This window comes from Ochotona princeps, chromosome 6 (genome assembly GCF_030435755.1).
Source record: "Ochotona princeps isolate mOchPri1 chromosome 6, mOchPri1.hap1, whole genome shotgun sequence".
Classification (NCBI taxonomy): domain Eukaryota; kingdom Metazoa; phylum Chordata; class Mammalia; order Lagomorpha; family Ochotonidae; genus Ochotona; species Ochotona princeps.
In genome coordinates, this window is record NC_080837.1 from 36,618,259 (window position 1) to 36,645,393 (window position 27,135).

Genomic DNA, 27,135 nt, shown 5'->3' on the forward strand with positions numbered 1-27,135 from the left:
ATTTTTTGTTTGTTTTGGCCACTGTCTGGTCTGGCGAGAAAAGATTAATTTTAGCTGTCTCTTGAATAACATGATTTGTGAAAGGCAGAGAGGGCCCCTCCTATGCCTACTTCCAAAATACATATTATCCAGCACAGATTCCTGGCATGGTAAATGATCTTTTCAACCTACACCAAGATAACAGGGAGAATGTTGTTTTAACATCCCAAAGTAGTTACCTTAGTAATAAAAGTTAAAAGTAATCCTACTTTACCAGAAAGCTTGAATTTATAATTCTGATAGAAAAAGTAAGGGAATAGAAGCTACTTGAGAGATGAAAGGGAAAATTTTTGCTGAATGATACAAGTTTCTTCACTTTGGTATTCCATTATAATCACCCTCTCTTGTCCTATTTTTTTTTTTTCTTGCCCTTTTGAGAAACACCTGAAAATGATCTCTTCTGGATCCTTTTACACAAGTGCATTACATTCCTTAGAATTCAGACTTGACATGACAGCTATCAGCTACAGTTCAGCCCATAATAATCCAGTCTCAAGCAGCTTTTTTTCTTGGGCGGGGGGGATGGGAACAGAGGGGAAAGGCTGGGGGGGCAGATCAGAGAGGACTAGGAATCACTATGGAGCCAAAATCTTGTTAGGACTTCCTTGGGCAAGTGGGCACCTCAAGTTCAATAATGGATCTTAGCATGAGGGGACCCAGCACCACAAGTGAGGTAACACAAATAACATGATCTGAATTTCTTCATATTTCTTACACCAGGGTCAGCACCCTACCCTCTTTGTCATTCACTGCATCATGAAAGAATCACTATTCTATGACAAATAAACAGATGCCTGCAGAGAAAAGTGAGACTCAGTTTCCCCTTACAACCTGGCTTCTGCTTGAAGATAAACACTCTCATTTCCCTGCAGAAGCTGGGGAGGCTCCAGAGTTGCCCAATTTAGTCACAACAGGTGCCAATGTTGGCATCACTTTGCTCTCCCGGCCTTCCTGGTCACTCCCTGTTAGGTTCATTTTATTTCCAACTGACCCAACTTTGGCAGCTACAGGTGCCAAACAAGGCATCACCTTTGGACTTTGACCATCTCCATCATTAGAAGGATTAGCTACTTTTAAACCTAAAGGGGCCAACTTTGGCATAGGCCTCCACAAAGTGTCCGTACTGCTGCTGTTCTCCAGGCCAGCCTTCATATGCAGGATTGGGGGTGAGGATATACTCTCAGACTCTGCAGCAAGGCCAGAAGTATTCTTTCCTCCGTCACTAGCCTTCCTGTGAGAAAGGAGGGATTCCTTTATTTCAGAGTCAATAACAATCTTCAGGACATCTGGCTCAGAAGCTGGTTCTGCAAGTTGTTTTTCACTCTCAGAAAAGTCATCCTCTTCCAAATGCAAGAGGAGAGGACTTATGGAGTCGCTCTCTCCTTGCACATCAGGTAACTCTTTCAAACTAGGCCCAAAGTGGCCAACCTGGAAAGTTGCTCTGTTTGCAGGAAATTTACTGACAAAAGCCCGCCGAGCATCCCCTGAGAACTCCGTATCCACAGAGCTGGGCAATTCAGCCATAGCAACAGAGTCATCATTTAGTTGCTGATTAAGGTAGGCAATCTCATTGAGCAGTGATGTCAGTGTCTCATCAGTATCATCCTCATCTTCCAGGTTTGTGAGCAGTTCACCAGAATCCAGTTCTGCCTCCTCTATGGCTGATGCTACTTTCCTCAGCTCCATCTCTATGCTGGAGTCCTTTAGCTCTTTCATCTTTAACTTACAAAATGGAGACTCCTTTAACTTTAATCTCTCTCCTCTTGATTCATTCTCTTTCCATTTACAGTGAATTCCTCTTATGTCACCAGAATTCTTTTTAGGTAAGTACTCCTGAACTTCCTGCGCATTGGAAATGTCAACTATTTGTGGAAAACCAGAATCTTTATTTGTCAGAAAAACCTGCGTTGGACTCAATACCATTCTGCCATCTCTATGATTTCCTTTGGAAGAGATTCTACTCAAATCGTCTAAGGAGTTATCTTCATTCCTGACAGAATCTTTCAGGTGGTCGAGTGGCTTGCTATCAGCAACTTCACGGTGATATTTAGAGCCATTCATATCTACCAAATCTCCTTCTGTGGCCAGTGACGTCACATTAACAATTCGTGGCATCATAAATAAGTCATCATTTTCTGAAAAATAAAAATTACAGAAAAATCTCACTTAAGATACATATTGGTGGACACCCGAACCTTTATATACATATATATATATATATATATATATATGGTTTCATATATATATATAAAACCATACCAAATGACTATCTTCACCAGTCTACTTTCATCAAGATGAAAAAAATACCAATACACAAGAAAAATTCAACCAAAATTATTTGCTATTCCACCATATTGAACTCATTTTACTTCTCCCTAAATTAATTCTTGTGCAGAGGCAGAAATGCATCTTGATTCTCTTTACCCCAATCATTGTCCCACTGAGTGGAAAATAAAGGCCAATGAACAGAGAGAAGTCCTCCAATGAGGGTACCAAGCAAAGACAAAAGAACTGTGGCTAGCAACAAAGTAAGGGGGACTTAACATTAGTAAGGATACTCTTTTCATCTTAACAGAGAATTAGGGGCCTGGATCTAAATCGTTAAAAAGACTTCCTTTTTAACTTTATACTTACCCTCCCAAAACAATGATACTCAAAGTGAATCCTGGTAACTGTGGAGTTTACCATTTCAGAGTACACCAGAAAACTGGTAAGTATTTATCAACACCAAGAAATAAACCAATGATTCCTCAACATCTTCCTTTCACTTTGACTTTTTGATTCTTCTCAGGATTAGCAATAGTAGGATCTAACAGTTTCCCCTCCCAAGTAAAACATCCCAATGCAGACAACAGCTCATTTATTACAAAGCAAATGCCAATCTAACAGCTCTGGATCGTCCCAGCTCAGATTCAAAGGCTTTCTCTGTCACAGGGAGACTCCAAGAAGACCACACTTCACAACATACCTGACTGAGCTACATCACTGTTGGGAAGCTGAGGCTTTAGCTCAGCTTCCAAGAGAGCAGGAGAGACAGTTACCACTGGTCCCGGGAACATGGGGCCTTTCAATGTGAGCAGTTGTCCTTGAGGAGTCATCACGAGGTTTGCAGAGGAGTGTGGGGAGTTAGAAGGTGAGGCATTTTCTAAAAGGAAAATAAAAACCCAGTTACGGAATTTGAGACCTTCAATTAGTTCGGAGTCAAACTCAACAGTCCAGGAATGTACATACTACCACATTCTTACTTAAAAAGGAAAAAAAGTAAATTTCAAGTTTAGTAGGGGAACAAAATTCACTTGTCTGAATCACATTTCAATGAGTAAGGAAGATAATTAACTTTTCAAGGAACAGAGCTTTTAGAGTCTTCTAGAAGTCTGTTAGTGAATGAGGACGACATATACAGAATTCCATCCCTGGGCTTCCTTTCCTATCTATATACCTCTAGCAAATTAAGTTTCCAGGCTTCAGGCTTCTCACCCGTGAAATGAGGGGAAAGAATAAACGGCTATTTAACTAGTTAATGGTAATAAAATTTGCTTTTTGAAATCTTTAACTCATGTTTTAGTACCCATCGCTATCTTAATTTCATATAACAAACCAGATTTTTAAATTTATACACTAGACTGAGAGTAAAAACCAGGTATGTGCTTCTCTAATACAAGCAAGTCGCATAAAATTACATAGCCTCCTTAAAAACAATACATCAACAGGTGATCTGATGAAAAAGAGCCTAACTCAACAAAATTACTTTTTCTTTAAAATTTCCAATTTATTTGCCTTAGCGACACCCATATTTCCTCAATTACCAGAAGCATGTGGAAATCAAACGTTCACATACAAAGCAATAAAAATGGCAGCTTAAATAAATACTAAAAATGTGACCTAGATTGCTATCAGAAATAGGACTTATATGTTATCATGATTAGTAATGTCTCAGGATTTGCTTGAGTATACAGCAATAAACCAATATATGGTAAATTCTTTTCTTACAGCTTATCTTTGATTTATTTAATCAGAGCTAAAATTATGGCCAAGAGATGTTCAATCCACTAAACTAAACTGATGCTTGCCTGTATCAAGAAAAGCAAAGAATGTCCCTCCTACCTGTGGCCTGGTCTTTTTTTCTGGAAAGAATCAAAGGTTTTCCCCTCTTGTTATTTATAAACATCTGTCCAAGATCTACAGATGTAGAAGATCCTTCCTGCTGATTGTTAATTCTGGGAGACACATCAAACTCATCTGATCCCATCTTCTTTTTTCTCTTTTGTGTCTCTAGTGCTTGTTGTTTTGCATAAATATACTCTAGCTTCTTCAGGACCACTTCCTCTGTCTTACCTACAGGTAGATAAGAAATTAATGATCACTCTTTGCATGACTCCACATAACAATGAGAAATAAGAGTCAACTCAAGTCCAGTTGACTTAACTATATTTCCCAAAACTATGGAAGGCATGAGTGATTATAGTCTAAAGGAAATGTCCCACCCAGTCAAAAGGTAACTGCTGAAAACTCTGGGATTCCAGTCTTATCCTAACTGTAATAAAATGGTCTACTTAGACATTTTTCTGGCTAAAATTATTAAGCTCTTTAGCATAGATAATTTACACATCTCACCTGAAAGCGATGATACTTTCCGTATCAGAATATTCCGTTTTCGGGTAAGGAGATTTTTCTGTCCTATCAATTTGTCTGCCTGATCGGTTAGTCCCTGAATTTCACTGAAGGCCTAGAACAGAAATAATATGAGGTCAAATTAACTCATTCTTTCCTAAAAATAGGAAAAGTCTACATAATTTCTTTAATAAAAGGAATAAATTTTTAGAAAATTTCATAATACTAAGTAAAACAATATTGATGTTTCAGAAATTACTTTTTGTTACAAAACTCAAACACAGGTTTTATTAAGCAACTTTAAAATCATCTCTTAGTATAAGTAAAATCTGGTTGACATAACTTTGCTCTAAACAGATACGAATGTTTATCCAAACTTCTCCAACTTCTACTTATTTAAGTAGAATAGTAGCAATTCAAATAAAACTACCTAAGAACTTATGCATACAGTTAGAACTTCGCCAGCCTGAATATCTCAGATCTTCTTTTGTAATAACTGTCAACTAAGTTGTTATTTTGGTCCCATGGACAGCTGTCACCAGAACCCCAGAGCAGAGTGCTAAATACACTGCTTCCGTTCCAGCATCCAGCTAATGTCCATGAAAGGCAAACAGAGCAAGTACTTAGAACCCTGCCACGTAGGTAGGAGACTGGGAGGGAAGTCCTAGCTTCTGGCTTTGGTCAGGTCTATACCTAGCTGATGCAGGCATCTGGGCAAGACAGTCAGTGATGAAAGGACTCTAACTCTCCTCGTTTAAACAAACAAATCTTAACAACAAAACCTGTCAACTATCAAGTAAGTTAAAATACCACTTATACTCTGTTTTACAATGTGATAAACAGACTGATGTGATGCAGTGGCAGAACGGGCTAATCCTCCTCCTACAAGTGCCAACATCCATACAGGCATCAGTTCATGTCCTGGATGCTCCACTCAGATCCAGTTCTCAGATAATGGCCTGGGAAAGCAGTGGAAGATGCACCAAGTCACTGGACCCCTGCACCAATACTGCAGACCCAGAGGAGACTCCTGGCTCCTGAATTCAAACTGGCTCAACTCTAGCCGTTGTGGCCATCTTGGGAATGAAGCAGCAAATGGAAGATCTTTCTTTCTCTGTAAATCTGCCTTTCCAATAAAAACAAATCTTAAAAACACATCATAGCGTGCAATGCCAGCATCCCATTTACAAGGATCAAACAAATCCATACTGTGTCACTTTGGATCCAACTTCCTGCTAATATATCTAGGAAAGCAGAAGACATCTCAAGCATTTGGGTTCCTGCCAACCATGTGGGAGACCTAGATGGGTTTCCAGACTCCTGGCTTCAGCCTGGCCAGGCCCTGGTTGTTGAGGTCCTTGGGAAAGTGAACCAGTGGATTTTGATTTTTAAATAAATAAATAAATAAATAAATAAATAAATAAATAAATAAATAAATAAATAAATAAATCTTTTTTTTCTTTTTAAATGCAGATATAGTACACACTGCTAAAGAGAATTCTGACAACTAGGAAGAAGATTATCTCTACTAACAATGTGATTTTCAACAAAAAGCTACTCTGACTCATCACAGTCATTTTTCCTGAGACAATTCATGGGCATTCACTAGTCCACATTCAACTGTTATATGTCCACATAGCTCTACTCCCATCCCCTTTCTATGGCAACCAATTTCTTTTCTTACTATATCTGTCAGATTCTTAGTAGAAAAGTAGCTTATATAAAATACTTACCCGAGTAAGTATGAGACTTTTAGAAACTTTTGAAGAATGAAGTAATCCTAATGTCATCTTCAATTTCTCAAAGAGCTCCCTCATCTCTCCACGTCGCCGCCGCTCATTGGCAGTGTGTGTCCGGCGGTAATAAGCAAAAGCTTCAGCTTCTTTCTGTAGTTTTTCACTCCAGTAATCAGTTTTCGGTTTGAGAGGAGCTGACGGAGCCTGTCCAAGAAAGACTGATTTCTAAATATATTTCAGATAAACCAGTCCTCTTTCTCCACCTTAAATGGTACTGCCTGTAACTCAGGCACACATCATCTTCTGTCTGGACTGTTTCAAGAGTCTCTTAATGGTCATTTTACTACTAGTCTATCCTTCCTCCAAATATCAATAATACCAACTTTGAAATCTCAATACATGCTGATATACTGAAATTATTTCCCAAATCGCATTTTGTGGTTTTCAACAGAAGAAGGAGGGAAAGATTATGAGGAGGAGCACCTGTATTAGGAGATCTAGAAAAGCTTATCATATAATTTATTACTACTACAATTTGTTTCCACAACACAGACTACATGAAAAAAAAATCTTACTTAGTGGAACACATACATCATAAAGAAAAATTTCAATACTGTTAACACTTCTTCAAATTTTGGTAAAGGGTCAACATTCTTGTATACCATTCCTTTTTTCAGTCATTCCTAACTTGCAGAAATTCCCAAACATACTGTGCAACCCCACACCGCCCTGACCACACACATAGGTTTTTGCTTGTATCTGAATTACTCTTTTTTCCTTCTACACAATCCTCCATAGCATTTATGACTAAGCAGTTAAAACTTTGTACTTTTCCAGGAAACAGATTCTTACATGCCTTAGGCTTCCCCAAACATGTACAGCTGACAGAGTTTAAAATAACGAAGAGTTTTAGGAAATCCAACTACACTCTGAACCTATAACCAGACCCCAGAAACAACCACTTCTTGATTCTTTCAGTACTATCTTTCAGGTCTTAAATCTATAACACAAATAAAAAGTGATAATGTAAGCTAATTCTTCAATTCTTTTTCAATTTCAATGCTATCTACTGACTTCTTGCTATAAGGAGAATGTATATTGTTCACATCTTGCCACACCATCTACCTAATAACAATTTAGTTCTACTATCTCTTAGCAATCTGAGTATCACTTTATCTTAATTGATCATTCCATCAACATTTTACCTTGCCTTTTAAAGATTTATTTATTTTTTTTAATTACAAAGTCAGATATACAGAGATGAGGAGAGACAGAGGGAAGATCCTCCGTCCAATGATTCACTCCCCAAGTGGCCCCAAAGGCTGGTGCTGAGCCAATCCGAAGCCAGGAGCCAGGAACTTCCTCCAGGTCTCCCACACGGATTCAGGAACCCAAGGCCTTGGGCCATCCTCGACTGCTTTTCCCAGGCCACAAGCAGGGAGCTGGCTGGGAAACGGTGCCACTGGGACCAGAACCGGTGCCCATATGGGATCCTGGCTCATTCAAGGCAAAGACTTTAGCCACTAGGCCACTGCACCAGGCCCTTACCTTGCTTTCTAAATTTGCAAAATGAGGATATCAACATAGGCATCACTTATTCTTTCTTCTCACCTTTTGCTATTTGCATGTACTCATTTTGCAAGATTAAGTCATCTATATTTTATTCATAGGCTATTAAAAATCATTAACAGTAGCTACACAATAATGCATTCTGAACATTAATGACACAAAGCAATAATAACTTCTAACTTTTAAAACTGGCTTTGTGATTTTTTTTTTTTCCTCTTGTATTTCCAATTGTCACTTTTCGGAAAGCCTTTGTCTTTATTATAACCCTAATACTATGTAAAAACTCTCACATAAAGCCTTGATCTTTCAAAAATTGTGTACAATAACAGTGACAGAATTTTAAAAAATGGACAGCAAATCAGTATGAGGTTTAGAGCAAAATATCACAAGCATCTGCAAGTTAATAATTTCTGTACATAGACAGGACATCAATTTGGTCAACTGGTTAAGACATCACTAGCAACACCAGCATTCCACACTGGGAGTTACTGGCTTAAAGTCCCTGCTTTGCTCCCTATTCCAGTTTCCTGCCAATGTACACCCTAAAAGATAGCAGAAAGATGGCCCAAAGCCTTTGGGATCTGCACCCTTGTAGGAGACCTGAAGGAACACCTGGCTCCTGGCTTCTGATTCTCTCAGCTCTGGCCACTGTGGCTATCTGGGGAGTGAACCAGCAGACAGAAAATCAGTCTCTCCTTCTCTCTGCAAACCTGCCTTTAAAATGAATTAAAATCTTAAAAAAAAAAAAAAAAAAAAAAAAAAAAGATAAAAACCACATTAAGGAAAAATTTCCTAAAAGGTAACAGTTGATTACATTAACTCATTGAGAAAACAAACAAAAAAACCACTGAAGAGGGGTTAGGAAGACTGTGTCGGTAGACAATGTTGATACACCCAATGTTGTTTTAACCCTACAACAAATGTTTTCAATTTATTAAATGGATACTTATTAAATATATTCTAAATACCTTTCGACTCCGTTCACCAGGTTTGTCATCTGCAGAGATAGTAGTACGGCACCTAGATAAAGACATAATTTTTAATATCTTACTGAAATTCAGTTATCATTAATTCTGAAGTAGAACAGCAATGAAAGCTGAGGAAGCATCATTATCACTGCTGAGCAGTCTAAGGATTATGAAAGAGGACTATTTATTTTCTTTAGTCCAAAATTATGTTTAGGCTACTTGGGTTACCTACCAGTTAAGCTTAGATGAACTTAAAATCCTTAAACTAATCAAAATTGGCATCAGCAATATTACTGAACTTACTGGGTTTTGTCTACCAAAACCGAGTTCTTTAGCAACAGCAACAAACAAAAAATGTAATATGAAACATACCATTTATAAAAGTAACAGGAAAAAAAACTCTCTGGTATATGTCTAATGAAAACCTTGCAGCTCTCATAAAATTGTACTGAGTGGCCAGTATAGTAGCATGGCACGCTAATCCTCTGCCTACAGCACTGGCATCCCACATGGGCACTGGTTCAAGACCCGGGTGTTCCACTTCCAATCCAGCTCCCTGACTGTGGCCTGGAAAAGCAGCAGAGGATGGACTAAGTACTTGGGAACGTGCTCCCATATCGGAGGCCAGGAAGAAGCTCTCAGTTCCTGGCTTCAGATCGGTTCAGCTCTGGCCATTGTGACCATATGGGGAGTGATCCAGCAAATGGAAGATCTCTCTCTAACTTGGCAATTGAAATAAATAAATCCTTTACAAAATTGTATTGAATGACTGAAGAAATCGATGAATGGAGAAAATGCCCCATTGATAGAAATAAGCAAACACAAAAAATACAAATTACAAAAGGAACACATTGCAACTAAAGACTTAATTATCTTTAAAAAGATCTGAAAGACAGAAAGGGTGGGGAGACAGAAACAATTATTGACATAGTCCATCTCAGAGTCTCCACTTGCCCAATTTTTCACAGCCAACATATGGCTGAGGTGGTTGATCGACCTGTTCTGTCCTCTGTCTTTTCATGGTTAGGGTTCTGAGTCCGGCAGTTTGATTGCAGTGATCCCCAAAGAAACTTTGTCTGAGGTGTTCCCAGACCAGATTCTTGTATCTACTAGCAAGTCTACTAGCAAGTACAGGGCCCGGCACAGTCCACTGCTCCAATCAGCTGCTGGCTGCAATTGCTGGGTCAGCCCTGCTTCCAGTGCCGTCTTCCACGCAAACCAATGAGTGTTGCAGTTCAGCCTGATTCTGCCCAGCACACACACTCGGCCCTCACACAAACCAGTGGGAGCTGCAGCCTAGTTGGAGCGACCCATAATAATCCCCACCAGGCCCGCCCCCTATCCTGGTTTGCCAGTATGTGTAGCAGTAGTTCAGTCTGCCCCACATCCCATTCGGCTCTCATATATGTCAATGGGTATTAAAGCTTAGTTGCATCTAACCAGCCCAACTCTCCAGCCCTCACGGATGTTGTTGGGTGCCTTTCTGTCTAGCTACCCCCTAGTTTTCGTGCCTTCCTGTGGGAGTGGTAATCCAAGAAGAAGGAGTCCACTATTTCCCTCCCAGGCTATTCCCACTCCTGGATTATGCACTCTCCAGGTGGTTCTGTGGTTTACCTTGACAGAATTAGCCCCCTGTGCCAGCTTCTGCCAGCTGATGCTGAGAGTAGCCAGTTTTCTTTCTTTCTCTTTTTAAAAGATTGACCTGGGACTTGGTACAATAGTTCAGTGGCTAAATTCTCGCCTTGCAAACACTGGGATCCTATATGGGTGCTGATTCATGTCCCATCTGCTCCACTTCCCATTTAGCTCCCTGTTTTGTCACCTGGGAAAGCAGCAGAGGATGGTCCAAGGCGTTAGGACCCTATACCGACACGAGAGACCCAGAAGCAGCTCCTGGCTCCTGCTCAGTTCCAGCCCTGAACTGACTGTTGTGACCACTTGGGGAGTGAACCAGCAGACAGAAAATCTATCTCTTTATGTCTGCCATTCCAATAAAGATAAATAAGTCTTTAGACAAACAACAAATAAAGCCTTGAGAAAAAAAAACTTTAAAAAGATAAAGGAATTAACCTTTGCTGAGCAGAGTATGTCAGTTATGCTAGTTAGATTTATCACTGGACTATGTCAGTTATGCAAGTTGGATTTATCATCGAACATTTTCAAAGGAGATATTTTCCTTATTTCATCAGTAAAGAATCAGAGATGCAGAGAGTAAAAATATGCCAAGGTTAAATATCTACAAACTAGTAAATCCACTATTTAACGTTAAGTGTATCAGGCTCCAGAAGCACATATTATTCATATTTACATACTACTTAAGAGAATGATCATGCCAAGAAAAAAAGACTAACAGAAGAACTAAGTCAGTTACCCCAAGCTCCTAAACAGAACAGTTTTGTTTTCGACTACAAAGAAACAAAAACAATTCTAAAAGCAGTAAAACTTACGGCTGTTTGGATGACTGTGGATGAGTAGCTGTGGTCTTCTTGTGGACAACACTAACTTCTTGTGGAAGCTCTTCTATGGTCTCAATGTCCACCTGTTCCTCATCTTCCTCAATGCATTCTACAGAGTTACTCTGAAACACATCATTGCAATATTAAGTAATTAATTGGGAGGTAAGCATACCTGAACTGTTCAACTACATGTTCCTCTTGTAAAAGATTAGTGCCAAACATTGAGTACCAGCAGTACTGACAAAATCCTATGCTTACTACTCATTTAAAAAGAAATTAGCAACAATCTAGAACTACACTTAAGTCCTAGGTATGCATTAAACAGACCTTACTCATCATTAGATTCAACAGAGTGCCCCACTGCAAGGTTGCTTCAGTGTTTTTTAGAGGACAAAACATAGGTATTGAATATACTAAAGCTTTACAGCCTCAAGATCACATGACTGTAAATAAAAAAATCAGTGAGGGAGAAGGCAGAAAGGGGAAAAATTCAGGCTCTGTTTTAAGGGGGCTTCATGACTAACACTGTTATAGATTCCTAGAAATGAATACACATATTAAACATACACAAGGAAAAAACGAAAACAGTCTCTTTTAGCTTTGATAGTCCCTCAGCCTCACAGAATGAGAGCTTCTGAGAAACTCAGAACTGTTGACTTAGTAAGGGGAGTCAATCCCTTTATGTAGCAAGAGAATTTCAGATAGAACTAAACTAGGGTTCTATCTTCTGTAACTGCACCGTATGCACAGCACAGAGAGGCATAACTCAAAATGAAGCATGCCAAACATCTTACTAATTCTATGCTTAAATTTGTTGGAAAAATTATTTACCTCCAAATTATAGGCTCCACAAGGCCAACAGACACCAAACACAGACTAACATTTAGTTTCCACACCCTTATAATTTAAGCATATTTTGAACAAGGTATGTTAAGTTTAAAGCATACATTAAAATTAACTCTAGGAAGTAAAATCAATGTGGAGCCACAAAAAAGAACCCAAAGAATCAATAACATAAGTTCATGCTCTACAATACCAACTGATGAGGGTCTGCCTAGTGCATCCTCACAAATTAGATCACACAACCTTCACAATGCAAAATTCACATTGAAACAGCCAGTCACAACTTTCTTCTCTGTTCCTATGCAATGCTAATCACAAGTATAAGTATAACATGAGTATGGGTCAATGTGCACAAATGCAATGTAGAATTTAAATTTTAGAAATAATTTAATATAAGCAATGTCACACTCTAAAGTTTTATTAAGTCAGTTCTACACAGAAACAGTCTTCACTGGCTTTAAAAGTGGATTGCTATTTTTGATTGACATTTATCTGGGTTGACTTACAATGGGAGATTCTGCAAACAGCACAATAATCCTCAATATTTAACTCCCATACTCATGCATTCCTTAGCTATCTATAGATATTGGTCCATGAAAGACATTACTCAGAGTATACGAAGCAAACACACACGGAATCATTTAACTTTTAGAGCTAGATCCTCACAAACAACTGAAATACAGAGGTAACTAACAGAGGTAACTAACAGAGGCTAGCAGGATAGCTCAATTGGCTAATCTCTTGCCTGCATGTGCTGGCAGCCCATATAGGTGCTGGTTTGTGTCCCGACTGCCCCTCTTCTGATCCAGCTCCCTGCCTGCGGCCTGGGCAAGCCAGATGGGGACTTGGACGCCGCTCCTGGCTTTGGACTAGTTCAGCTCCAGTTGTTGCAGCCATTTGGGGGAGTGAACCAGCAGATGAAAGATCTTTCTCTGTGTCTCTCTCTGTATATCTGCCTTTCCAATAAAAATGAATAGATCTTTAAAAATAAACATTAGAGCTTGAAAATATTCATTTTAAAATTTTTATCTGTATAACCAGCTAACACAGAGGCTGAATGAAACCCAAGGAACTGACATTCTAAAGTGATCAGCTGCATCACAATGCACACAACTGCTACTGCTGCTCAAGGAGTGCGACACCATGTGGCCCTCAGCTGGCTGCATCACCTTATGTGTTACATCTCACATTATACGGGTCAACAAACAACAGGCTACATTACCTTGTATGAATCAACTTGTTCTAGAACTCAGCAATGTTCATTCACTTACAGATCACTTAAAACTGCTTTACACTATAAGAGTAACTGAATCATCTAGTCTATGTAGTCTAAAATACTATTTGGCCCTTTGCAGAAAAAGTTTCTCTAACTGGCTCTCACAATATGCAGCCACTTAACTCAATTTAACCTTAACTATAAACTCCGCAATACTTAAGGAGAAATTGAAAAAACGCAAAAGATTACAAAGAATGATGGCCAAAGTCTACACAGATGGGACATCTTGTTAAAGTTCATGGAGGGCACCAATGCTGTGGAATAGTGGATTAAGACACTGCTTGCAGTGTTGGCATCTGATATGGGTGCCAGGTCAAGTTCCTGCTGGTCCACTTCTGATCCAGCTCCTCACTAATGTGCCTGGGAAAGCAGCAGATGAAGGTCTAAGTGCTTGGGCCCCTGCCACCAGTGTGGGAAACTTGGATCAAGTTGTAAGCACAAATCTGTTGTTTATGATAATTGGCAGTGAACCTTCCCATTACTAGAGAGGATCAAACAAAGACTTCATTATTTATCTCTCAAAAGTAAAGAAAGACTTGAAGGATAGAACACAAGAGAGATCTTCTAAGGTCTTCTGTAATACTAAGATTCTAAAATGTTGACAACAGGGGCAGTATTTGTCATAACAGATAAAGCTGCTACCTACAATGCCCACCTCCTACATGGGTGCCAGTTTGTGTTTCAGCTGCTCTACTTCGAATCCAGTTCCCTGCAAATGGCCTGGAAAAGAGACAGTGAAAAATGGTGGCCCAAGTGCTTGGGCCCTGCACCATGTGGCAGACATGGAAGAAGCTTCCAGGTTCAACATGACCCACCAATAGCCACTGCAGCCATTCAGGGAGAAACATAAGGGATGGAAGATCACCTCCTTAACTGCCTTTCAAACAAGTAAAAATAAATCCAAAAACTATGTATGGATTTTTTGGGTGTTCTTCTTTGCAAAGTGAACTTGTTTTTTAATTTCATTTTTCTATAAACCTTTTCAAGTACCCATATGTAAATGCTACAAACATATTCAATGATAATTTAAAAAATCAATTTAAGGCAATATTGTGTTAAAATATCAGATACATAGAATTTCTTAGTTTTTCTCCAGAAATAAAACACTTCTCCAAATGCAGGCAGATGAGTTTTTCACATCTAAGGTCATTCATTCTGTTTCTTATTTCCATTAGGTCAGCCACAATCAACTCATGTAGAAACAGTCAAGGACTTACATGGGAATAGTGGATTGGTGATTTTTAAAAATCCAACATGGTAGAAACTCTCCAACACTTATTCCCTAAGGACTCAATCTTGGCTTACCTGGTACACAAGCCTCAGCAAGTAACACAAGCTTAGTAAATTTTATCTGATTAATGGAGTCCTAAAACTAAAATGTTAATCACAACCTAACTACACACTCCAACTGAATATATTAAGTCCTAAAGGTCTTTTTACTTTCCTTTCTTTTTTTTTAAGATTTATTTTCTTTCCTTTTTGGAAAGGTAGATTTACAGAGAGATGGAGAGATAGAAAGATCTTCCATCTGTTGGTTCACGCCCCAACTGGTTACAACAGCTAGAGCTGAGCCAATCCAAAGTCAGGAACCAGGAGCTTCTTCCAGGTCTCCCACACGGGTCCAAAGCTTTCCCAGAATGTAAGCAGGGAGATGGATAAGAAGTGGAGCAGCCAGGATATAAATCGGCATCCATATGGGATCCCAGTGGATGCAAGGCAAGGATTTAACCACTACACTAGTGCACTGAGCCTCTTAAAGATCTTCTGAAAAAGCTACTATCCCTAATAAGCCAGTTAAATCCTTGAGGTTTCAGTCACAACAAAAATGAGCTCACCACCTTTTCTACATCATCAACCTCCTCACTCTGGTAGCCAGAAACAACATCCACAATTTCATCAACAGAATCATCAGTTTTCTCATTTTCATCTTCCTCATCCTCTTGCAAATCCAAAACAGGGTAGTCAGCACTGCTTCTCCCACCCTTCTTCGCTTGCTTTGGTTGTATCTGCTTTCCTCGTAGTTGTAGGTGACCCTGGACACGTCCGTTCCCTCTGCTGCCTTTTACAGCTCTCCGAGGAACAATGGAGAAGGCTGCAGCCTTAGAAATCTTAGTCCAAGAATCATCTTCAGTTTTTAAACCTCTGGCATTCTCAGCAGTTGCATTTCTTGCAAGTAAGTCAGAGTTGCCTTGTGCTTGCTGAAACACATCTGAATTCTGTTGACACGTCTTTGCTTCAATTAACTGTTCCTCTGCCTCTTTCTTACATTCTCGTGATGTTTCAGCATTCTTCCAGATAAAGGAGCCCTTCGAGTGTCTCCTCCATCTCTCCCTACTACTGTCCTTCTCTACAGAGTCTCCACACTCCTTCTCACTGGCCTCAGGCTGTGTATTACACTGCTGTTCCACAACTCTGCTCCCTGATAATTCACATTTATTTTCTTCCTTAGAGACAACTGGAAATTCTTTCAACTTTCCCTCTAAATTGTTAAATTCTTTCTGCTGCTCCACCTTCACGTCTCTAAGCTTTTGAAACTGCCTCTTAAGATTTGATTTTTCTTTGGAAATGCTATGATTCCTAGTCCCACGTTCATTAATATCTTCAGAGTCTTCTACGCGTGACCCAGTGCTACACGAGTGCTCAGAAGACTTCATAGTTGCAGGACCTGCTTCTGTTAACAATTCATCATCCACTTGAGCACCTCCTTCTTCCAAGGAATCATTCAGGGTTTCTTCTGAGGCAGCAGTAGCTGCTAAGTTTTGCTTAATTTCATTAGCCTCAAAGTCTACAGCCTCTCCTTCAGACTGCAGAACCTTCTTAGTTTCGGGTTCTCTTTTTACAGAATGTGCTTCATCTTTTTGGTCAGCATTCATGGGTTCCTTCTTCATCTGAAGGGAAGCCACATGTTGAAGAATGGAACTAGGAACAGACTTTTGTCCTGGAAGCTGCAACAAGGCAAAACTACCAGACTGGAGAGGAATGAGACTGGCTGTACCAACCGGCTGCCCTCCTGAACTATAGGTTATTTTGGTTTCTGATCCTGTTTTATTTGTAAAGCTTTGTGGTTCAGGAGGAGAAATTCTCAGGGTCAATGTGCCAGCCTGAGATACAAAATTAGGTCCAGAGGAAAGCACTGATGGTGCCTGAGTGATAACATTTACTGCTGGGGAAGATCCAACAGCCTGAATAACAGGATTCACAACAGAGAAAGTAGAGGATGAAGCAGAAGATGGTGGAGTCTCCGAAGGTTTGGAAGGAGCAGGTAATCGGATTCCCATCACTGATCCTGGTAAGAAAAAGAAAATTTGAAATCACTATCACCCACATCTAAACTTCAAAGGTATGCTTTTCTTTTTGAAAAAGTACTCCAAGACACTAAAAATAATCACCTAGGGGTATTGACATGGCATATGACCAACTGATTTTTAAAAAGAAAATCTCATCAGAAAGATTTCCATTTTGTACCTGGGTTCCGAAACATGACAGGCTGCAAGTTGGGCTGGATGTTAGATCCCCGAAGCTGATGTAAAGGTAGGAGCTGGACAATCTGCCCATTAGGGTGTCTGAAAAGATTCATTCCACTTGGACTCCTAACTGGTTGTAGGACCATCCGCTGTCCCTGAAGCTGTGTGTTTGGAACAGCAGGTCTCACAGGAGGAGAACCCTGCTGGACCGGAATTAGCAACAGTCGAGGTCCAGTTCGTTTCACTGTGTTAGGAGACACGTGTGGATTAGTCACTTGAATCTGAGGGGTATTTTCTGAAAAACAGGAAATGGAATTCTAGTATCAGAATTTCCCTTTAACAACCATAGGAAAAAAATCTACTATGACATAGGATCAGATGATACTACAAATGACTTCAATGTGAATCATAAAAATTGGTAAAACCCACTCTTCATAATATCTATTTATGCTAAGAACAAATTACTTTTCACTCTGTGCATATTCATATTTAAAATAGTTTTAAAAAGCATCAATTACCAAGATGTGTATCTAAACAGGTGATGCTTTTATGTGATGAAAAACATGAGAAGGCCTCTGAAGCTTGATTCTCATGAAAGCCATATACTTTATGATAAAACTCTTCAACTTTTCCAATGAAGGCAGATTGGAGCTGGTGTTATAAGCTAGGCCTCCACCCGTGGCGCCGGCATCCCATAGGGGTACCAGTTTGAGTCCTGGCTGTGCCACTTCCCATCCAGCTCCCTGCTCTTGGCCTGGAAAAGCAATGGAGGATGGCTCAAGAGCTTGGGCCCCCATACTCATTTGAGAAACTAGGAGGAAGCTCCTGGGTCTTCTTGTCAAGTTGGCCTAGCTGTGACCATTTGCAGTCATTTTGGCAAAGACCTCTCTGTCTCTCCTTCTCTAATTCTTTCAAATAAAAATAAATTTAAAAAAAAGAAGGCTGGTAAAACTATACTTATGATTTCATTTCACAGCTTATACTCAAGGAAGGTAAGTCAAGAACTAAGACCAAAGGGTATATAAAAAACTTTTTTTGGCTTTAAAATCCACTAACAAATAAACAAAGTGAAGAATTTGTGAAAATTATCTTTCAAAAGGAAAAAAAATACATACCCCCCCAAAATGGAATGAAATTAAGAGACATCAAAGAAGCAGGGAAATAAAGCCTGGTTAGGAAAAGGCAAAACACAGTTTTAAAACAAACAGAAAACCAGAAATTTAATGCAGAAAACGTAAATTAAAAGATTTCAAAACATTAATACTACTAAAGATGCATTGTAAAGTTTGGGAAAGATATTTAGAAATATTGAAGATAGGGAAAAATAGTGAATATCACCCATTGAAAATTTTTTGGGTGATAGGGATAAACAGGTAAGAATAGCAATGAATAATAAAAGAACCTAGTCTGCCATTATCATTCAACTTGATAAAGTTATTAACATTACTAATAAATAAGACTTTAATAGCTTTGCTACTAAATAGGGAAAGTATAAAAAATAAAAAATTTCACCTGAACAATGCAATTTCTATTAGACAAGAACACACAAAACCTGCCACAATTATTCCATAACATTTCAATGATAATTACATGCATATAAGGTAGCTTTAAGACTTCTTATAAAATGACACAGACCAAATTGTTCATAAAAATAATGTGCCATTTAAACAAAAAACATTTACCTTGGATGGACTAACAAAGGTTGACAAATTCTTATTCAACTTTCTGTTCAAATTTTAGAAAATGATTCAAACTCTAAATTACACCAATTCAGAGAATAAAAACAATCTTAACATATGCTCTAAATATGTCTGTTTCAATATGTACGTGGAGAACAGGAAAAAGTCAAATGGAAAGTCACAAATTGCTAAGTTTTTATGAACCGAGAACTAACATATGCACTGGCCCTAGAAGTGGTATTTATCTGAGTGAACTCTGCTTACAAAAGAAAGATGAGAAAACCAGTAACATTCAAATACTTTCAGGAGGTATTATGGATGGCATTTTAGGTGACAAACAGATAGAATAAAACCCTATCATATCACATAAAGGTAATCTTTCTTCAAATTTCAAACTATTGACTATATATAGAAGAGAATATCAATCTTTGATGCTACATATTATTATTCCAGCATTTTCTGGTTTTTCATTAACAGAAAGCATGCCACATGTGAAGAACGTGGCTAAATGGAATTTAATACAATTACTACTATTTTCAGTATATGTGGTTAAACCCCTAGTGTAGCAAGTAATTTAGGCTTCTAACCAATATTGCTTTTTAAAATGCAAATAAAAAATAGGTGATTTTAATTAAAAAAATTAAGTAAATGATACTACAGTAAATGACAGCATTTGGAGTAAAATGATATATTTCTTGAGTAACTTAAGTCTGAGAAACAATGGAACTAAAAACTAAACTTTTTAACAGTCTAATGACATTAAAAGTACAGAAGCCTGAATCCTCAATGATTTAGAAGACATGATGTAGGCCTAGCGCAGTAACCTTGCAGTTAAAGTCCTCGCCTTGAAAATGTCAGAATCCCATATGGGCGCCAGTTCTAATCCCAACATCCTCACTTCCCATCCAGCTCCTTGCCTGTGGCCTGGGAAAGCAGCCAAGGACAGCCCAAAAACTTGGGACCCAGCACCTGGTGTAGGAGACCCGGAAGAAGCTCCTGGCTCCTGGCTCCTGGCTCCTGGCTTTGGATCGGCTCAGCTCTGGCTGCTGTGAACACTAAGTGAATCAGTGCATGTAAGATTTTCTTTTTTTTTTTTTTTAAAGATTTATTTTATTACAAAGTCAGATATACAGAGAGGAGGAGAGACAGAGAGGAAGATCTTCCGTCCGATGATTCACTCCCCAAGTGAGCCGCAACGGGCCGGTGCGCGCCGATCCGATGCCGGGAACCAGGAACCTCTTCCAGGTCTCCCACGCGGGTGCAGGGTCCCAATGCATTGGGCCGTCCTCGACTGCTTTCCCAGGCCACAAGCAGGGAGCTGGATGGGAAGCGGAGCTGCCGGGATTAGAACCAGCGCCCATATGGGATCCCGGGGCATTCAAGGCGAGGACTTTAGCCGCTAGGCCACGCCGCCAGGCCCAAGATTTTCTCTATCTCTCCTCCTCTCTGTATATCTGACTTTCCAAAAAATCAAAAATCAAAAATCTTTAAAAAAAAAGATGTTAAAATATACAACACGAACCTTAAGACTCAATAGGCAACAGTACCACCATCAGTTACCTCCCCACAAAACTACATATATGTTAAACTAACTGCATCTTGCAGGTTTTTGGGTTTTTTTTGATGGGGAGAAATAAAAGACAAATTCAACACCATCATTCTTGTAATAAAACTACAAATCACAAACTAATTTCCAATCATTTCTCTCCTAAAAGATTTGGAGGATATTTATTTTCTCTAAATCCCTGCAAACTCACTTTTGCACAATAATTCTTCTTTGTACTCAAAGCATACTTTAAAAATCCCACTTATTTCAACTAGTTAGAGCTGAATATTACAGTTACCCAAGTATCAGGGTCATTATTACTGTGGCATAGTAGATAAAGCTGCTACCTGCAATGCCAGTATCCTATAACGGTATCAGTTTCTGTACTGGCTTCTTCACTTTTGATCCAGTTCCCTAGTCAAGGTCTGGGAAAGTAGCAGAAAATAGTTCCCACATGGAAGCTCGGCCTCCTGCCTTCAGGTTGGTTTCAGCCCTGGCTATTGCAGCCATCAGGGGAGTAAACCAATAGAAACATGGGCTGGGAAGATCAATTGATCTATTTCTCTCTCTCTCTCTCCCTCCCCAACTGTATCTTTCAAATAAACAAACACATCTCAAAAACATTATGCAAGTATAGGGTGTTTCTAAGTCACAAAACAAAAAATTTAATTAAAAAACTGATAAATATGAAAATCAGAAACTAAAAAAAGTCTCTACTAGCTTATGTATAATAACTGAGTGCTGATTTATAAATTATTTTTATGAGGCAAGAGGAGCTATAACAGCAGGAGTAAATATTAATCTTCAGTACAAAACATAAAGAGGGCTCGCTGCGGCAGCCTAGCATGCGCCAAAATCCCATATGGGTGCTGGTTCTAATACCTGCAGCCCCATTTCCAACCAGCTCCCTGCTTGTGGCCTGGGAAAGCAGTCGAGGATGGCACAAAGCCTAGGGACCCTGCACCTGCGTGAGAGACCTGGAAGAGGATCCTGGCTCCTGGCTTCAGATCAACTCAGCTCCGGCCATCACGACCCCTTGGGGAGTGAATCAACAGATGGGAAATCTTCCTCTCTGTCTCTTCTCCTTTCTGTACATCTAACTTTCCAATAAAAATAAATACATAAAACATACATTTTTAAAAGATAGTTTTTTTTTTCAATTTTTTTTTAATTGGAAAGTCAGATATACAGAGGAGGAGAGACAGAAAGGAAGATCTTCCCTCCGACGATTCACTCCAAGTGACCTCAATGACTGGAGCTGAGCCAATCCGAAGCCAGGAGCCAGGAGCCTCCTCCAGATCTCTCACATGGGTGCAGGGTCCCAAGGCTTTGGGCCGTCTTCAACTGCTTTCCCAGGCCACAAGTAGGGAGCTGGATGGGAAGCAGGGCTGTTGGGATTAGATTCAGCACCCATATGGTATCTCGGCATTTGCAAGGCGAGGACTTTAGCCACTAGGCTGCTGCACCAGGCCCATAAATAAAATCTTCAAAAAAAAAAAAAAAAAAAAAAAAAAGAGCCCTCAGCTTGTCTGCAGTATAGACATAAAGAAGACTTCTCAGCTGTCTCATTATCTTCCCTTACAAAGCTACACACAGGGAAAGACACTACCTGTGAATGTTCCATATCCTATACAGTAGTGGCTAGATGCAACTCCTCTTTACTTCCCATTCTGGCTTTCTGCTAAAGTGAACTCTGAGGGACACCAGGTTATGGCTCAAATGATCAGGCCTGCTACCACATGAAAAAGCCAGAGTGGGCTACAGACTCCTAGCTTGGAAGCTGCAAGTGTTTGGGGAGGTAATTCGCAGATGGAAAAGCTTTTCCTCTGCCTTTCAAAGCTGTTCTTGTGGCTCAGGTGCACTCCTATTTGTGTTATAGTGTCTTTTGCATGTCCTGAGATAATTTCCAACCACTAATCATCTGTCAAAGCTGTTAAAGTTACCTTCCAGGGTGTCAATTATTTTATTAGGGTTCTTATTACAAATTTAAATAAATTTTCAGTGATGTGTCCTAAACTCATATTAAATAGACCACAGGCTCTATTGCTTTCAGTGTTTAGTTGTGCAGAATGCCAAATTTTTCAGGATTTATACACACCATTTGATGGCAGGAAACATCTACCATACCCTAAGATATTTATAATTCTCACAACTAAAGTTATGGAAAGAGCTATAGAGCAAAGCAACTAGTAACAGGTAGGCCTTACCTGGTCTCTGGCTCACTGGTGGACTCCCATTAATTCCCGAGAGTAAAATAGGAACAGAGCCCAGAGATGAAGTTGGTGTGGTCACCATGGAGGAAGATGCAGCTGTGGTCACCATGACTATGGAGGTGGAGGCAGTGGAAGCAACAGGAAGAGTTATGGTTGGAGGAGATGCTACCAAAGAGTTAGGAAAAGCAACTGAAGCCACAGGGGTAGTTATCCCAGTAGTTTTGGTAAGGTTCACAGTGGCTGTAGACAGGGTAGATGTTACAGGGGTGTTGGTATTAGTTTCAGAGACCTCAACACCCCCTGGAGTGGTGGCACCAGAAGAGTAAGTTGTTTCTTTAGTTCCCACGTCAGAAACAGCAGTCATAGGTGTCACAGCAGTAACGTTTTCTAAAAACACTTGAGGGGTAGTAGTAGTGACAGCAGCAGTCACGGGGCTGCACACCTGAGCTGCCTCAGAAGAAACCACAGGTGTGACGACCATTACTGGAGAAGGTCTGATACTGAACTTCTGTGGGCCTGTCAGGGGTTGGGGTGTGCTAACTCCAGGTATCTTCTGCTGCAAGGCTCCAACTTTACTCATCACAAACTGTGTGAACACACCACCAGGAGAGGGTCGAGCCGCTGCAAATAAAAATCTGCAGGTCAAAAATCTTCAGTTCTCTTATTTTATCTTCATAGTGACTGTGCTTTCAATATTTACTGGGCACCAGTGAGTCAATTTCCTATAGGTACTACCTACCTGCATTACATATGCCAATGTCCATCCACAGAAATCAAACAGTTCCCTCAAAAAATCAAGCCTTTATAATTATAACAAGAACAAAGTTGAGTGTTCCTACAAAAGTTCTTTTGGCTGTGCAACATATTCAAAATGTCAAGCCACTTAGGAGATAATGCAGTTTTAAACAATTTCAACTAAATGGATAATAAGGCCAGACAAGGGTGGGTGTCACAGTACAGCACTAATTAAACTGCCCCTTGCAAAGTACACATCTATTATCTGAGTACTGATTTGAGCCCCAGCTACTTCATTTCTGATCCAGAACCCTGCTAATGCAGTTGGGAAGCAATGGACAGGGGTTCAAATATTTGAGTTCCTGCCACCCACATGGGAGGCCAACATGGAGTTCCTTGTTCCTGGCTCTGGCCCTTCCCAGAAGTGGCTGTTGCAGGCATTTGGGGAATTAACTATTGGATGGACTACCTCTCTTTCTCTCTGCCTTATAAATAAGTAATATTTTTTAAAAATAGAATTCTTCCCTCAACACTGATTTTAAAACTGGATTCCACCATTTCCCTGTCCAAGCACCTATACCTCCTTATGGCTGTCCTCTTATGAAGCAGTCAAATATCACGTATTTGTAAAATACATCAAAACACTTTTCAAAAAAAGGGCAGAACAAGATTGTTTTTGGAAAATCATATGAAAGCTGCTTTTTAAAAGCGGTAAAATAGGTTCTTTTTAATGCATATAATGCCCATCCTCTATCTTCACACAATTCCAGCCTTCAGCTAGAAATTTTAAATTCCTGTTAGAGAAATAAGAATAACAATTGACACTTTTATTTAACATTCCTAAGTAGACTGGAAACAACAAAAAGAGCAATTTATTAAACAACCTGTAGATATGCTGAAAGCTAAAACAGAAATGCTTTAAAGGTAAATACTAACATTGAAATGTTAGGCAAAAGAAAGAGATTGTCATTCACAGAACAGAGATGAATAGAAAAATGCAATGTTTTCAAAATCGTGTTTAACAAGAGCCTTCTATTTTAACCCTATACACTAATACACCCTGCCGGCTTTTGCTGGATCCTTAGTTTCCTAAACTCAAGGCACATACATAACGACTGTTATCAAAAATATGTCTTCGTGGAAAAAATAATTAACACTTTAAAATGTTCTTCCTTCTCAAAAAAACAAAATTAAACTGTTTTTTTCTACACTAATACAACAAGTTTAAAAGCCTCTAAAAGCTAAAGTTCAACTTATTGTTTAGCACATTACAAGAGGACTCTTCCTTGCAAAAACTCAAACATTTAAATGACAGACTTAACAGAATAATGCCAAATTCCAGGATTCTCTCATTTTTATAAACTCTGTATCTAAATTAACTGACTTAGCACCAAGTCACAGGCTCTCTCAAGATTTTTATGTAAACTCCAACTTACCAATTGGCCTTTTTGCTGGGACAAACGCCTTTGGATTCTTCGCAGGGCGATTTGTTGTGGTGCTGGTGGAAGATGTCATTTTGGAATTGGATGTGGAAGGCAGCAGGGTGCGTGGTTTCCTGGATGCAGCCACCTTGGCATTGGATGCTACCTTGGAGATGACAGTACTGAGGGTTGAGAGGTCCAGGACTGAGGGTCGCAACCTGCCTGTGATATAAGCAGCTAGCCTATTGGCTGGATGCAATGCCCCCATCTGTCCCAATAGCAACTTAGCCTGCGGGTAACTCTTACCATTAACCTGAAACAAGTGGCAAAGAGAAATTCTGTAAAGATAAAATTCTCTTGCTAACTCCTCTCCCTTGTCAGGGGTTTTATTTTTACAAGGTTTTAAAAGTCTATTTATTCAGATTTAGGAGGGGGAAAAAGAGATGGACTTTATTCAAGGTAAAATAAGTAATCAGAACTTGAAAAAAATGCTCTGATTTTATGTTCTCAACTAACCTCATACCCCTCATTTTGTAGTCTGGAAACAATTTTAGAAATTCACCATTCATGTATTTATATATAAATATATATAGTCAAATCTAAACAATCCTACAACTGTCATTAAGCAATTCTGGTTAACTTATTAACAACCATTAGCAAGACAAGAGGGGCACCATAATGAAACTGGGGTCTTTATAGCATCCTTCATGTTTGAAAAACACATGGTGAATCTACTGTACATTGTTAAAGCCACAAATTCATTAGTTTTCAGTTTTCAAAAAACTCAACTTCGAAACTATTGTCTCCTTATCTTGAATAGAGGCATAATTTTGCTAGTAAAAAACTCACTACAATTCCAGTCACTTAAATGTCAGAAAAAGTGAGCCAACAAATGAAGTAAATATCTATGCTGTCTCAGTTGATTAGCCTGCCCATCTGGGGCACTAGCTCCTTTCTGGTTTGGTTTTGTTTTTTAAATAAAACAAAACCCTGCCATGTTTCTACCCATGTTCTTTCTCTAGGTCATATGCTGGGTGACTCTGTAATAGATAATCTTGTTTATATCTCCCTTTCAAGATTTAAAGCTGTATTCTATTCTCTAAGCTAACAACAAATTGGTGAGGAGAATAGTTATAGCAAGACACTCCACTTTAAAGACACAAAACAAAATTACTCTTTGCTACTTAAGTAAAATGATGATTATTCCCAGAGATCTCAAACAATAAACTTACTATTTATTTTTTGGTTATATAAAGTTATAAAAAGTTGCATAGAGCTACCCACACCTGTTCTTTTGGGAGAGGCTTCAAAGACTACTCAGTAGCTTCTCCTAAGAATATGGCAGGGTGAATATCTCTGCTCTGAAATCCTTGAGCTCAGAATCTCTGCATTTAAATGACAAAAGGGGGGATAGAAGCCAAGCCTTAACATAAAAATTATTACATATTAAGTATACCTTATATAGAATCTTCAGGTAATTTTATATAATATTTTTAGTACACACCTAGGTGTACTTAAACAGGGCCAGGTACAGAATTTTCCAGTTGTCATGTCAGCGCTCATGAGTTTCAAATTATAAAGCATTTCAGTTTTTTGATTAGACACACCCAGCAATCTCAGTAAACAATTTTAGTTAACAGAGCTGACATCCCATGTGGGTGTCAGTCTGATTCCTGGCTGCTCCAATTCTGACTCAGCTTCCTGGTAAATGTGTCTCTGGCAGCAGAAGACGGCCCAGACACTCGGGCCCCTGAATCCATGTTGGAGACCCAAATGACAAAATCAGGCTACTGGCTCCTAACTTCAGCCTGGCATAGCCCTTGACCATTATGGTCATTTAGGGAATGAATCAGTTCATGGAAGATTTCTGTCTCCCATCCTGAGACTTAACTTTTCAGATAAATGAGTAAATCTTTCAAAAATAAAATACCAATAGAAGCAATTACAAAGCACTAACAAGAAAAAACTGCAATGAAGTCTTTTAACTAAGAGTATCTGTCATATTATTAATGCAAAAGTCCTCAACCCAGGAACATAGTCAGTCTAGTAAAAATCAAGTAACCTGGCGGTAATGTTGGACATCTCTACATATTTGCTGCTCTGACACTGATTCAAAAGTGTATTTCATGTCACTTAGCAAGGAGATTATATCCTCTTGACTAAAGTACACTTGAGAATTTCTCTTTCCAAAGGACTTTTTGTATGTCAGTATAACTTTAACCAATACAACTTGTATTGTCCAACAATGATCATTACACTGACAAAAACTCTTAAGAATTAAAAAATAAAACTTCAATTTAAAAATATGTTACATACTTGAATAACATCTTACTAAATTAAACTTTTTAAAAATTCTAAACACAAGACAAGGAGTTTTCAATAAGTCTGCAGAAAATGCATATTATACTTTTCATCTCAAAGTCAACTTCAACTTCTTACTATCCCTAACATTTCCAACACAGTTTTGCTTTGAAAACTGTTTGCTAATATTAAATTCCCAGAGGTACAGTGATTTCCTGACTACATCTCCTTGTATGTCAGAGGTATCACTCCATCTAGACAATATAGTTCAAAAGGAG

The 27,135-nt window shown here is 39.1% G+C and overlaps 1 protein-coding gene across 27 annotated transcripts in view; it reads right to left on the minus strand.

Moving 5' to 3' along the window:
* Nucleotides 1–588: 588 nt before the first annotated feature.
* The window catches only part of MGA (MAX dimerization protein MGA), a 115,114-nt gene continuing 88,567 nt past the window's right edge, over nt 589–27,135 (minus strand). For 5 of the 27 annotated variants that reach the window (XM_058666026.1, XM_058666023.1, XM_058666032.1 and 2 more), the window contains exons 14-24: nt 24,572–24,869; nt 22,395–23,021; nt 16,964–17,257; nt 15,334–16,784; nt 11,371–11,501; nt 8,924–8,975; nt 6,384–6,590; nt 4,654–4,765; nt 4,144–4,374; nt 3,008–3,184; nt 589–2,174 (exon numbers count right to left, since the gene is read on the minus strand). In XM_058666026.1, the coding sequence (XP_058522009.1) occupies nt 898–2,174; nt 3,008–3,184; nt 4,144–4,374; nt 4,654–4,765; nt 6,384–6,590; nt 8,924–8,975; nt 11,371–11,501; nt 15,334–16,784; nt 16,964–17,257; nt 22,395–23,021; nt 24,572–24,869 (4,857 nt within the window). In that variant the 3' untranslated portion in view covers nt 589–897. Of the gene's footprint in view, nt 2,175–3,007; nt 3,185–4,143; nt 4,375–4,653; nt 4,766–6,383; nt 6,591–8,923; nt 8,976–11,370; nt 11,502–15,333; nt 16,785–16,963; nt 17,258–18,012; nt 18,131–22,394; nt 23,022–24,571; nt 24,870–25,840; nt 25,942–27,135 lie in introns of those variants that run through there. The other 22 variants (XM_058666028.1, XM_058666029.1, XM_058666033.1 and 19 more) reach the window with 18 other exon arrangements.